Source organism: Monodon monoceros, unplaced genomic scaffold, assembly GCF_005190385.1.
Source record: "Monodon monoceros isolate NGI ecotype Baffin Bay Population unplaced genomic scaffold, NGI_Narwhal_1 Super_Scaffold_15, whole genome shotgun sequence".
Classification (NCBI taxonomy): domain Eukaryota; kingdom Metazoa; phylum Chordata; class Mammalia; order Artiodactyla; family Monodontidae; genus Monodon; species Monodon monoceros.
Genome location: NW_021703771.1, coordinates 13,375,390 through 13,388,713, shown reverse-complemented (window position 1 = coordinate 13,388,713; position 13,324 = coordinate 13,375,390). Strand labels below are relative to the sequence as shown.

At 33.8% G+C, this 13,324-nt stretch overlaps 1 protein-coding gene across 2 annotated transcripts in view; it reads left to right on the top strand.

The window, feature by feature from the left end:
* The window catches only part of PHIP (pleckstrin homology domain interacting protein), a 127,568-nt gene that overhangs the window by 98,087 nt on the left and 16,157 nt on the right, over positions 1–13,324 (top strand). For both annotated transcript variants that reach the window (XM_029223975.1, XM_029223973.1), the window contains 7 exons: positions 2,294–2,405; positions 2,585–2,646; positions 5,055–5,210; positions 6,274–6,394; positions 9,485–9,610; positions 12,603–12,672; positions 13,006–13,059. In XM_029223975.1, coding sequence (XP_029079808.1) covers positions 2,294–2,405; positions 2,585–2,646; positions 5,055–5,210; positions 6,274–6,394; positions 9,485–9,610; positions 12,603–12,672; positions 13,006–13,059 — 701 coding nt within the window. The remainder of the gene's footprint in view (positions 1–2,293; positions 2,406–2,584; positions 2,647–5,054; positions 5,211–6,273; positions 6,395–9,484; positions 9,611–12,602; positions 12,673–13,005; positions 13,060–13,324) is intronic.

Below are 13,324 nucleotides of genomic sequence, written 5' to 3'. Positions count from 1 at the left end.
CATCCCTCTTCCAGTGCCATTGGAAGGCCTTTGTGTGGTGATTTGTTGTCTCTTGTTTGGTCTTGGTAAACGTAGAAATTTACATGTGTGCTGTAAAAAGAAAAATTATGGAAATGCAAGTCATTAAAATTAGGGACATGCAAGTTACAGAAAAAAATTTACATCCCATGTACCGTTTCTCTGGAAGCTTTGAAAGATGTGTTCCATCAAATAAGGGAGAAAAGAAAAAGACACGGAATCTCTGCAGGAGACAGGAAATTCAGAACAGGAAAGCAACAAAAGGAATTCCCAAATAACAGTCAACAGAAGTCTCAGGATAGCAGCTGTTTAGCAAGTCTGTAAAACAAACAGTCCAGAAAACATTGTCCTCTAAGAGTGAAATCATCAGGGGAAAAAAAGTGAAATGGATAAATTGTATAAGATGTTTGACTTTGTGGGAAATTATATATTGAAGAGTGTTTTATAGTTTGAGCTATTAGAGAATGTGGGAAGACATAATCATAAATTCAGAGAAAACCAACCATAAGAAAATGAAGCAGTTATACAAAATTATATAGGAAAGGAATTGTGTGCTATTTGGCTCATTAGCAAACAATATTTATACAGTGTAGTCATGACAGAGGAAAACTGAATTAAATTAAATTAAATGCACATACCCTTTATATACAATTATATGGAGAGAGACCAATACTTAATGTCTAAAATTGATGAGTGAAGAAATAGCTATATACTCATAATTTAGAAAACCGTAAGTAAATTCAAGAAGAAAGAGTTAAAAGTTCTTCCTGGTTTTAGATGTAAGCCTTTGGTACATATGATTTTTAAAATTATTTACATGTGTTAGTTGATAAGATCAATTTCATCTCTTATTTTTGAGGACACGCATCCGCCAATAAATTGGTGGAACAAATATTAGCAGTCAGAGTCCAGGAGAACATTCTAGAAATGCACTGACAACCTAAGCAAAGAAATACGGCAAGTATTGGACAAATCAGAGAGATATTTCAAATGGATGTACATCAGAATGTTATCATTTGGATCTTATCATTTTTCTCCCCTAAATTTATAGATTACTATTTCTTCTAAAGTTAATACTAGTTAGTCTTCTATTTCTGAAGATATTTACATGTATCTACCAACTGCCATTTAAAATTACATCAATAATAATTACTTCAGCTTGTCCTCAGGTATGTTTAAGGCTTGCTCTGGTAGACTCTATTCCTTGCTTAACTTTATTGTCATTAGCCTGCAGTATCGTTCATTGTGGTCAGGCACACATTATCCAGTTCTTCCTCTTTAGCGTACTGTCATCAGTCTAGGTACAATAGGATTGTAAGAAATAGCTTTATGAAACTCATTATTATGTTTACTGTAAGGTGTCGGAGGTGTCAGTAATGCTGTTTATTAAATTATGTATTAGCTTCTCACTAAGGGTAGTGTCACTAATATGCATCTGAGGAGCAATTAGTCTAGTAATAGATTATGTTTCCCTCTTAACATTGGCCGATGGAATGCTTGAATTTGAATCTAAATTTGATCCCAGTGCATACCCACTCAGAGTATATATATACACATATATATAACTCAACAACATGCAGTTGTGTTCTGTTAATTTAGCCTGACTCCAGCTTTCTGTCATTAAATTTCTTTTCTTTTTTTAAATACATTTTATGCTATATAGTTGGCCCTCCATATCCATGGGTTCTGCCTCCACAGATTCAACCAGTCTTGGATCAAAACTATTACAAAGATTAGTTGTTTTTGTTTCTTTTTTATTTATAGGAAAGGGAAAGTGAGTGTACAGATAAGTGTTAGTAACTTAAGGGTGATTGAGTCAAAGGAAAGCAGGTTGGATTGTTGTTGTTTGGTTTGTTTTTAGGCTGGACTCTTAATTGTTGGTTAGAGGAACTTCCCTACAGAAAGTAAGAATTCAAGATAGACTATAAATATTTTGGGGGAAGAAATTATCTGTGTTTTTATTTGAATGAAAAATTTGTGCATAGTCCTAATGATGTGCTAGATTGGTAAAAACGTTTAAGATAAGAGTGAATTTCTCCTTACCATAATAAAATGTAAAAAATGGTGCTGAAAAGTCAGTCACACTTCAGGTGTGCTTATTAAATAACTTTTTCCCACAGTATTGCTGATTTTATATATTTATTTATTTTGGAGTGTGTAGGTCATTTTTCGTAGGTCTTTTAAAATCATACAGGCAATTTAAGTATCTTGAAAGAGGAGTAACAACAGCAGTGTTTCATTTCAGAGTAATGAGATGGCTTTTATTCTTGTCCAGGTGACCGTTTCAGATCAGTCATAGATGATGCCTGGTGGTTTGGAACAATTGAAAGCCAGGAACCTCTTCAGCCTGAGTACCCTGATAGTTTGTTTCAGTGTTATAATGTTTGGTAAGGAAGTATTGTATTTTTGTTCAGCCTAACTTGTTTTGAATGTTTTCCCTGCCTGTTAATAAAATGATAAAGATACTACTTTTAAACACTGAAGTAATTATTTTTACAAGGTGATTTTATTAAAATTGCAATGCAATATTTAGATTTTTTAATATAAAGGTTTTCCTTCCTTTAAGCTGGGACAATGGAGATACAGAAAAGATGAGTCCTTGGGATATGGAGCTTATACCTAACAATGGTAAGTGTATGTTAAGCTTTTTGCGTCTGTATTATGGAATTAATTTCTTTAATAAAAATCTGATTTGCTAACTTGCAACTACAAAGAGTTCTTAATGAAGACCAAGTAGAAAATATTCATTCCACGAATATTTATTACCTATTATTGACCCTGGAGGTAGGGGAGGCATAACAGTGAAAAAATTAGACATAATCCTTGCCCACTTGGAATCTGTAATTTAACAGGGAAGGTTGAAATTAATTACAGCAAAATATGATACTGATTTGTTAATTATTATTCACTCTAGAACAGGGGTCCCCAACCCCCGGGCAGCGGACCGCTACTGGTCCGCGGCCTGTTAGGAACCGGGCCGCACAGCAGGAGGTGAGTGGCAGGCGAGGACCGAAGCTTCATCTGCCGCTCCCCATCGCTCGCATCACTGCCTGAGCTGTATCCCAGTCCCCCCCCAACCCCCCACCCCCACCTCCCGTCCGTGGAAAAATTGTCTTCTATGAAACTGGTCCCTGGTGCCGAAAAGTTTGGGGACCGCTGTTCTAGAAGATGAGCACTTGGGATCAAAGATATTTTTGTAACTCCAGCAGAATAAATACAGTGTAATACTTAGAGTTCAGGCTTTTGAGTAAAACTTAGATTCCTATCCTAGCTCTGCTGTCTTTTATCTATGTCATCTTGACAAGTTCCTTTAAATCTCATAACTCCAGATTCTTAGGATTCAGCTTTTGAAACTATGTAAACTAATACTTTCCTTATAGGGCTGCTATTAGGATTAAATGATATCATATGTGTAAAGTGCTTATTATAGAGCCTGACACATGTAAGGGTTCAATGAGTAGGTAATTATAATTAATAATAATAACCATCATCTTGCATATGGCCTGCCGCATTGCCTTAGGATTTGGGAGTTAGCCTTAGGCAGTGAGTATGACATCTTCCTGGAACTGAGAAAAGACCAATGTGGCTGAAGCCTGGAGATTGCATTTTCTTTCTATTTCATTGTCCATGTTTGTTTCAGTTTTAAAAAAATACAACACACACAATTGTATATGCCTAAAAAGGTTTAAAAGGATATATACCAGATTATTAATAATGGTCATTTATAAAGCGTGGGGATATGAGGACTTCCACAAATTATCTTTTACATTATTCTGTATTGTTTGATTTTTTTAATAGTATGTTACTTTTACTATCATGTAAGAATAAAGATTTTAAAAAACAAAAAGAAAAAAAGCCTGACTTGTAACATAGTAGAAATAATCATTTATAAATGGAGTTCCTCACTAGTTATTGTATTCTAAAAAAGCAGAGAAAAGACAATGTGGGAAAACTAAACCCAATCTGGTAAATCTTAGAAATGAGAAAATGGTCATGCTGATTTTGTTCAAAACTAGTACTTTCTAGAAATTATCACTTTGAGATACCAATACCAGTAATGTCTTTTTCATCTCATTGCTAAATTAGAGCTGTTTAAAATATCTTAATCAACTTGTAAATGTGTTACATGGCTTTTCTTCTGGTTTTAGTTCTCTCCTTTGTGAAGGTTTGAATTTGAAGTCACATCAGACTATTGTGAATATGAGAGAAATGAAGCTAATCGATGTTGTAATGCCTGGGGTATTTCTTGAAATGAATTAGTGACAGTAATATACTACTTGTCTCCTACCTGAATATATTGCTATGTGGAGGGGGTGATTTTTGTTGTTTTTGTTCTATTTGGATACACGTACATAGGCACTTACAGAGTTTAATTACATTTTGGGAGGAGGAGAAATTTTGTAAACAAATAGTAGCATATTTCAAAATGTTTCTCTCATGAAGTCTAGTTCAAAGAAAAAATTGCTTGGCAGATTTGTAGATTTTATGTCACCACCACCCCCTAATGATTCTGTTAAAGATTCAGGCATGCAGAAAGCATACCTTCATCATTTAAGAGCAAAAAGTGTAAGAATCATCTGTCAGTATTCATAATTCTCTCTGTTCCCACATTTTAAAAAACTGAGCCTTTGATTGAAGCATTTCTGAAAGAATACCACTTTTGCTCAGTTTCACCTGTGTGTTTTATCAAAGTAAACATGGAGATTATACATTATGAAATGATTCAGAAAACTTTTAAATTTGCACCATTTTATAGGAATACTTTCTCCTTCACCTGTAACTGATAATAGAGCAAGTTGTCAGGTATAATTTTGGAGAAGTAATTATATGCTCATCTAGAGAATTATGAAATTAATGTTTTAAAGAATAAATTTTATTGACCCTTGAAACATACTTTCCTTTAATGAAAATAAAGAATATACTTACCATTTACAAAATTATACTTTATAACAATGTTAACTCTGATTTCTAAAGGTAACCTAAATATTAGTAAATTACCACATATTTTCACTAAATCTGCTTTCTTTCTATTTCAGCTGTATTTCCTGAAGAACTAGGTACCAGTGTTCCTTTAACTGATGTTGAATGCAGATCATTGATTTATAAGCCTCTTGATGGTGAATGGGGTTCCAGTCCCAGGGATGAAGAATGTGAAAGAATTGTTACAGGAATAAACCAGTTGATGACACTAGGTAAATAATAGTAACACATGAGTATAGATAGAAGATGTTGCCAGAAAGCAAAGGAAAGGAAAAATACTATTATTCAAGCAAAACTTTTTTCCATAATATCATGTCATTGTTTTCAAACATTTTTAAGTGGTATTTTTTTTTTCAATGCGATTTTACGCAGGGCTTAAATATCTAAAACAGTTATAAATGAGGTTGCTCTAGCTGAATTTCAGAGTAAGGGACCCCAGAAACACCAGGGGTACCGTTGAAAAACCTAGATCCTCCAGAACCTAATTTTAAAATCCTTCACATACTCACGCTGACATGATGCGACTTGAAAGAGGAGGGCTGAAAGCTGAATTATATGGGTAACTGTACCAGTTTTCCTCTTAACTTGATATACGTATACACAATAGAATATTTGTAAAGGGAAGGGAGAGGGTATATGAACTGCTTTGCTTTATTTAAAAAAAACAGAAAAAGAACAATGACCACAAAGCATGATTATCTGAACTTTTGGTGCCCAAAATAACTCTAAACTAGTGTGGTGGTTTGTATTAACCTAGACTTTCAGTAAGGAATGAGCTTTAAAGAGTCTAAGGGAGAAATTAACATGAATAAGAGCTGAAGATATTGGAGACACATGTTGGATGATATTTTCATCTGAAGTCTTTTAAAATATGGGCAACACTTAATTATTGTCTCAGATACTATCTTAGGTAATTTTAGTAATTATGTCAAAACAATTACTGTCAAACACATAACATAGATTCAGGAATGGCCTGGTTTTAATTATAGAAATACATGTAGATGTTCTTTAATAAGTCAGTTTTATATATTGTCTGTCATCTCTTTTCTTCTAAGGAGTCCATAAATAAATACTCCTAGAATTTTGCAGTATAAATGTAGACATAATAAAAAGTGAGACTATGTGTTAGCTAAACTGTATGTATTTTCTATCAGAAGATAGTGGTAGACTAATGGTTATGTGGATTAGAACTTAAGGCTTAATTCAAGCAGAATTTTGAAGTATTTTAAGCAATACAAAAATAAATTTATAAATGTATTTGTTTGTTTATCTTAGATATTGCTTCAGCATTTGTGGCTCCTGTGGATCTGCAAGCCTATCCCATGTATTGCACTGTAGTGGCATATCCAACGGATTTAAGTACAATTAAACAAAGACTGGAAAACAGGTTTTACAGGTTAGAACCATTTGCTGTAGCTACTAACAAAAGAAAGCTAAGTGATTCTTTCACCCTTTTACTGATCCTCTCTGGCCGTGTTTCTCAAACTTCAGTGTGCATGCAAATCACCTTGGGCATCTTGTTAAAATGTAGAATCTGGTAGTAGGTTTAGAGTAGGACCTGAGATTGCGTTTCTCACAAGTTCCCAGTGATGCTGGTGCTGCTGGTCTATAGACCACACTTAGAGACAAATATGAATTGATGGTCACTGTCTTTGTATTGTATTTTATGAAACAATCCAACGTATTTTATTTTCTCCTAGATATCCCATTGAAATATTTGTTCATGGATTTTTTCATAGAATAATATTAAAAATTGTGTGTTCTCTTATTTATTTAGCTTATGAATACTTCTGAAAAATGAAATTAAGAAAATTTTGGGTACTTTTTATAGTTGTAGCTTAGTTTGAAATATAACTAGAGTTTTAAAAAGATGCAATTTCAGTTAATTTGCATATGCTGGTTAACAATTTTTGTAAACATTGAGTTCTAATGTTGGGCAGGCTTTGTAGGTTTATTGCCTAAAATGTCTTATCAAAAAGTGAGGTTAAGGGCTTCCCTGGTGGTGCAGTGGTTGAGGGTCCGCCTGCCGATGCAGGGGACACGGGTTCGTGCCCTGGTCCGGGAAGATCCCACATGCCGCAAAGCGGCTGGGCCCGTGAGCTATGGCCGCTGAGCCTGCGCGTCCGGAGCCTGTGCTCCGCAACGGGAGAGGCCACAACAGTGAGAGGCCCACGTATCGCAAAAAAAAAAAAACCAAAAAAAAAAAAACGTGAGGTTAAGTCCATTGTTTTCACGTAATGAAATCAGACTTTTAGCTTTCACATTTCATATGACTTTTGCTTACCAGGCCAACAACATTTTAACTTAAATAATAATTGCATTAAAACTTTATTTTTGTGATCAGTTTTATAGTACTGCAGTTCTTTACATTACTATTTATTTTAACTTAGGGAAGGTTTTGTTTGTTTGTTGGCGGTACGCGGGCCTCTCACTGTCAGTAAGGTAGGGTTTGTTGTTGAGAAGGTAGGGTTTCTCAACAAAAGCATTACTGACATTTAGGGCTGGAAAATTCTTCATTATGAGGGGCTATTCTTTGCCTCTACCCTTAAGTGCCAATAGCAGCCCCTAGTTGTAAAAACCAAAAATGTCTCTAGACACTGCCAAATGTCTCCTGCTGGGCGGAGTCACTTCACCGAGAAACACTTGGAATAAAGAAAACTAAGGCATTGGACTTTACGTTCTGATCTTGTTAGGTATTTCTGCTGCTGCTTCATTAATATTTGTCAAAAGCATTGAGATGAGGAGGAAATCACCTGTGATTTGTGCCTCCCAGCCGTCTTCCTCTCGAAGCACACTTCTTTAAGTAAATCATTTTCAACGTTAAAGGTTTAAGACAGGAAATGGAGAAGAAATTCTTAACTATATCCTTATTTCTCTCTAAGCCCCTAAGTTGTTAAACCTTAGGAGTTACACCCCGGGCTTCAGAGATGGAACAAGATGTGGGAGAATAAAAGGGAGAGAAAGAATTGTTTTCTACACACTAGTAGTTGGACTACATCTAGAAAGATAAACTTCTGCCATCTCTCACCATTGTTAAAAATATACTTTCTCATAGAAATACTGCTCAACATGAGAATTGCTAAGGTGTACTGTATTTCAGTATACATTACAGCTTAATTAGGCTTTTTGGCATTAGCCTAGCTTAGCCAACTTAACCAACTTAAGAAGAAAATCTTTTGGAACAGAGTCCTTACATAAATTAGAAAGTGCCTGATTTTTAAATAATGTAGTTGTAGACCTGAGTTATGTTCTTATTTCATAATAATGATGCCTGCATGTGCTATTTCACTGTTTCGAGCTTTTTTGCTTCTCCTCTGCTCATTGGCTTCAGACTTCTTACAGTTTGTAGTTTTCCTCTTTGATACTTCTAGTTCAGTCTTAAACCACTGTCAGTTTGCCCTACTGATATTAAATCCTCATGCCTTATCTTACACACAGTTTCTGTAGGGTACTCTGAAAATGGCCTGTGATTCTTTTATTAGAATGAGCCTTGTAAATGCTATTGGAAATGCACAGAAGCTTTTCTGTATGCTTCTGTATCCACAATTATATATAATTCTTTAAAAATTCCATATAATTGTTTTCTGTTCAAAAATCAGTAACATTTCCTATTTTCTTCCTTATCATTTTAAGTTGGATGATATTCTAGAATCTGCCTTTGGATTTTTCTTTAGTTACTGAAATAAAATAATAAAACACCAAAATTTTAGTACAGTTGACTCTTGAACAGCATGGGTTTGAACTGCACGGGTCCACTTATACACGGATTTTTTTTTTCAATAAATACGTACCTGTAGTACTACATGATCCATGGTTGATCGGAACCTTAGATACGGAGAGCCAACTCTAAAGTTGTATTCGGATTTTAGACTTCAAGGAGGGCCAGTGCCCCTAACTCCCCCATTGTTCAAGGATCGACTGCATTGTCTATTTAGTGTAAAAAAAAAAATTAATTTTCATTTCGTTAGGTTTCTTAGTAAACTAACATGTTCACCATATTTTTATATTTTTGTATCTCATAAGCAAGCTGTTAGTTAGCTTTTCATTTTTAAATGTCATTTGATTACCAGTAATAGAATTAGATTGAAATTGCTTGGTTTCCTTTTTTAAGTAAAAGTCAGATATGCTTATTACCAAAAAATTACACCATACATGAAAGGAATATGTAAAGCAAAAACTAAAACTCCACTGTTTCTCTCCTCCTGCTACTCTCCTTATAGTCTTTCTCCCTAAAAGAAGGCCCTGTTGATAGACTAATGTGTCAAATCCAGACATTTTCTATGCCAGTACATAACGTTACTACTCTTTTCCACCCGCCCAACACAAATGACGTTCTGTTTTTTTGAAAACAGCTTTTTAAGGTGTGAGTTTTGTAACTGATTTAAGACTGCAATTAAAAAGTCTGAATGTCTTGGTTTTAAAATGTGTGTATGTATTTCTAAGTATAAAGAGATTAATAAGACTTCTGCATTTTGTTTGTTTAAAGGCGGGTTTCTTCCTTAATGTGGGAAGTTCGGTATATAGAGCATAATACACGAACGTTTAATGAGCCTGGAAGCCCTATTGTGAAATCTGCTAAATTTGTGACTGATCTTCTTCTACATTTTATAAAGTGAGTATTTTTCCACACTTAATTATATTACTGTAATAATTAATGGCAGTATTTTAAAATGTAAAATGCCAAAACGTAGAATACAATCATTTTTTATTATACATCATGTCACGTGCTGTGCTATAAGCATAGTTCCACTCAAAATAGGAAGCGTATGTCTGTCTAAAGAAGCAGCGTTTAGTTCACTGGCTGATAATAATTACAGAGTCAAAGAGATTGTGTTACAGTTGTGTTCTGCAATTCAAGTAAGAAAATATGGATCTTTCTCTAAATCCAATGTTCAATAATAATAGCAAGCTTTTACTGAATGTATAATGTTTTACCTAAATTAGCTCTTCTAAGTCAGATAAAAATCTTACAGGTGGGAGAGATCATTAACTGGAATTTACAGTTAAGGAAATTGAATCTTTTAGAGGTTAACTTGTTTAATTTTCACAGTAAATGAGTGTCTGCCATTTGATTTGAGAACCTTTCATCTTAACATTGTATTGCCCCTATCAAGTTTTGGAACAAGTATTCAAATACATCAGCAGGAAACTGAATTTAACTTTCAAGGTTTTTCTTCTTCAAAGTCAGGTTTACTTCCTCATTCATTAATCCCATACCAACAGTGATGATAACTACAACTTCTTAAGACAGCAGGACTTTTACTTTCTTGTCTTATGGATTTTATGCATTCATAGAATGAATTGAGTCTTCTAAATTGAAGCCAGAGGAATGAATCATATGTATATTTTCTACGAAATACAGCTCTGAATTCATACGAAGTTTATTTACATTGGATAATTTTTTCTCATTAAGAGAATTGGGTATTTTATAATTTAAGTATTCACCTATTTTCAGCTTTCATTTTTACATGAAGGGATTATTGAGGCTTTTTTTTTTTAAACATCTCCAGCTTCATTCTCATTACTCAGCATAATCATAGGGTCCCTTTTCTTGGTATTAGGTGAGTTTGTTTTTGTTTGTTTGTTTTGCTAAGGAATGTAGGTAATTGCAATATAAATAAACCACCAAAGAAAATTCGTAAGATAAACTTTATGCCCTTCCTCGACCTTATTTCTCTAAAGAAAACTGTTGCCTTCCAACTGGTTTCGGGGCTGTTATTGCTAAGCTTTTGCTGCTTTTCAGTAAAATTGATAATCAAGAATTAATAAGATAATAAAAATTAGTTATCCTCAGAAAACTATTTATATACTTGGTTGTAAAAGTTTATAGTATCTTAACTATAAAGTTTTTAATCTGTAATTTTGTGTTTTATATATGTTATGTACATCTATTTTTCCAAAGAGATAGGAATCAATAGAATCACATGATAGAGTAAATTCATATTTTAGTGAAATAATTTAGATGAAACAATTATTTTTACATTTGGAATAATCTGTGAAATTGTATTTCTTTCAAATAGTTACTTTGAAATGCCTTATAAGAACAGATTAAAATAAAATAATAAAACATTTACATTGTATATATCTAAAAGTAAATCCCTGGCATTTTTTAGAGGTATACAATTTGTTAAGAACCATTTTTAGCTAGTGTTACTTTTCAAGATGTCTAGTATGTCTTGAAATTTTGGTAATGGTACTTCTTAATTGAGTTATTTGGCCAAATTTCAAGCAGTAGTTATATTCAAAGTGTTGTAATAGATACTTGGAGACAGAAAGAAATGCATAATTATCCTCTTAATACAGTTTTGTAGGGTAGATAAATCTGTAACTATAATATAAGGAAAAAGTAAAAGGAGTTTGTATGAATGCTTAGATGAGGGATAGGGTCACTTCTGGCTATAAGGGTGGGATTTCAGGTACAGGGAGAAGTATGTTAAGATGTTCTGGACAAGGTAGATACTGATTCAGAAGTTAGATGAAAGGAAAGCAGTTCCAGGGGTGAGGAATGGCATGATGGAGGAAGGTAAATATTTGTTAAGGGAATCAAGTAACTGAAATCAGGTGAAGTAGAGAGTACATGAGCAGAAGTAATAGGGATACAGTGTGCTAAACTCGAGTTTGGACCATATCGTGGAGGGCCTCGAATGCTGATCTGAGGAACTATACTTAAAATACGAGCACAGGGAGCAAGGAGCTATCGAAAATATTTGTACCTGAGAATAGCATGGTGCTTGCTATGCCTTAATAATATTAATTTGACTGCAGTGTCTAATGTTAACAGATAGGGAGGAGACAAAAGGCAAGGGACTGTTGAAATTTTTTTAACATGAGAATAACATGATGCAAATTGCCCTAAAAATATTAAACTGACTGCAGATTGACTTCTACAGCTGACCAAGTAAGAGGTGATGGAGGCTTACTTTATGGAAGTGAGAAAGAGGCAGATGCCAAGAGATTTTGAAGGTAGAATCACAGAACTTGTCCAATGATTGGGTTTATAAGGAGGAGGCAAGGGAAGGAATAGTGAAAAACCATGCATTACTGTAAGAATGGTTGAAAAAAACAGTTAAAAAGAAAAGGGAGAAAGTGGAAAACAACAGGTAGGTTTAGACATGCAGAATTTTAGATGGTGTCAGGAATCTCAGAAGAGTCAGACCAAATTATAGGAATTTGGAGTTCACTAACACAGATAAACTGCAGATATATAAGATTATCTGGTCAAAAGGTATAGAAGATGGCTAAAGACAAAATTTTAGGGAATGCCTACATTTAAGAATAAAAGGAAGAAGGAATTAGAAGACAGGAGGTATACTAGCTATTCCTTGTAGACTGAAGAATGAAGGAAGGCATTCCAGGCCCAGTAGTGAACTGAGCAAAACCTGGGAGATGGGAATTGGGCTTGGTGTAATGAAATAGGCCAGAGTGGAGGCTTCACATAGAGTGGAGGGGCAGGGGCAGATGTGTGTGCCATAGGGTTTTGGAGTCAACTGATGAAGAAGCCTTCAGCTTCAAGTTTTATCTTAAAATCTTGTTTTACTAACAGGTTTAAAGGACAAAAATCTCATGACTCCAGTCTTGTATACTAACATTTCTTTGTTATTTAGGGATCAGACTTGTTATAACATAATTCCGCTCTACAATTCAATGAAGAAGAAAGTTTTGTCTGACTCTGAGGTATTTAATATTTCATTATGATTATTACTACATTGGTTATGTTCCATATATAAAAAGAAATTTACACACAGTAGTTTTCAGGTAAATGCTGTTATGAAAATTATTTTTGCCTAATGCTGTTGCTAACTTTTTAAAAAAAAAATGATTCAGAATTGTTATAATTTTTTTTAAACGGTGGGTGGAGGGAGACTTTTTAATGAGTCAATAAAGTGTTCCAGCATCATATATACTATGGGTTTTCCAAAATGTAAAGGAGATAATTGGTATTAAAAAACTATAGAATATAGTGAAACCTAGAATATTTTATGAATCTGATAAATTCTTGCTTCAAAGGAAGAAGAAAAAGAAGACACTGATGTGCCAGGAACTTCTACCCGGAAGAGGAAGGTACTAAGTTCTTTGTTTTAACAGAAGTGCCTTATATGAATTAAAATGTATTAAGCATTTTTTTTTACTCTTACTATTTTTAAAGACACATTAAGTATTAACTTCCAAATCAGTTTCCATCACAACAATGCATGGTTTTCAGAACTAGGTGAATGATGTTTTCTTTTATTTGAATCACTGTATATTACCTCATTATCCAAGATTAAAAATAAAAATTTTATTATATGTATTATTTTATTAATATTATTTGAACATTTTCATTTTA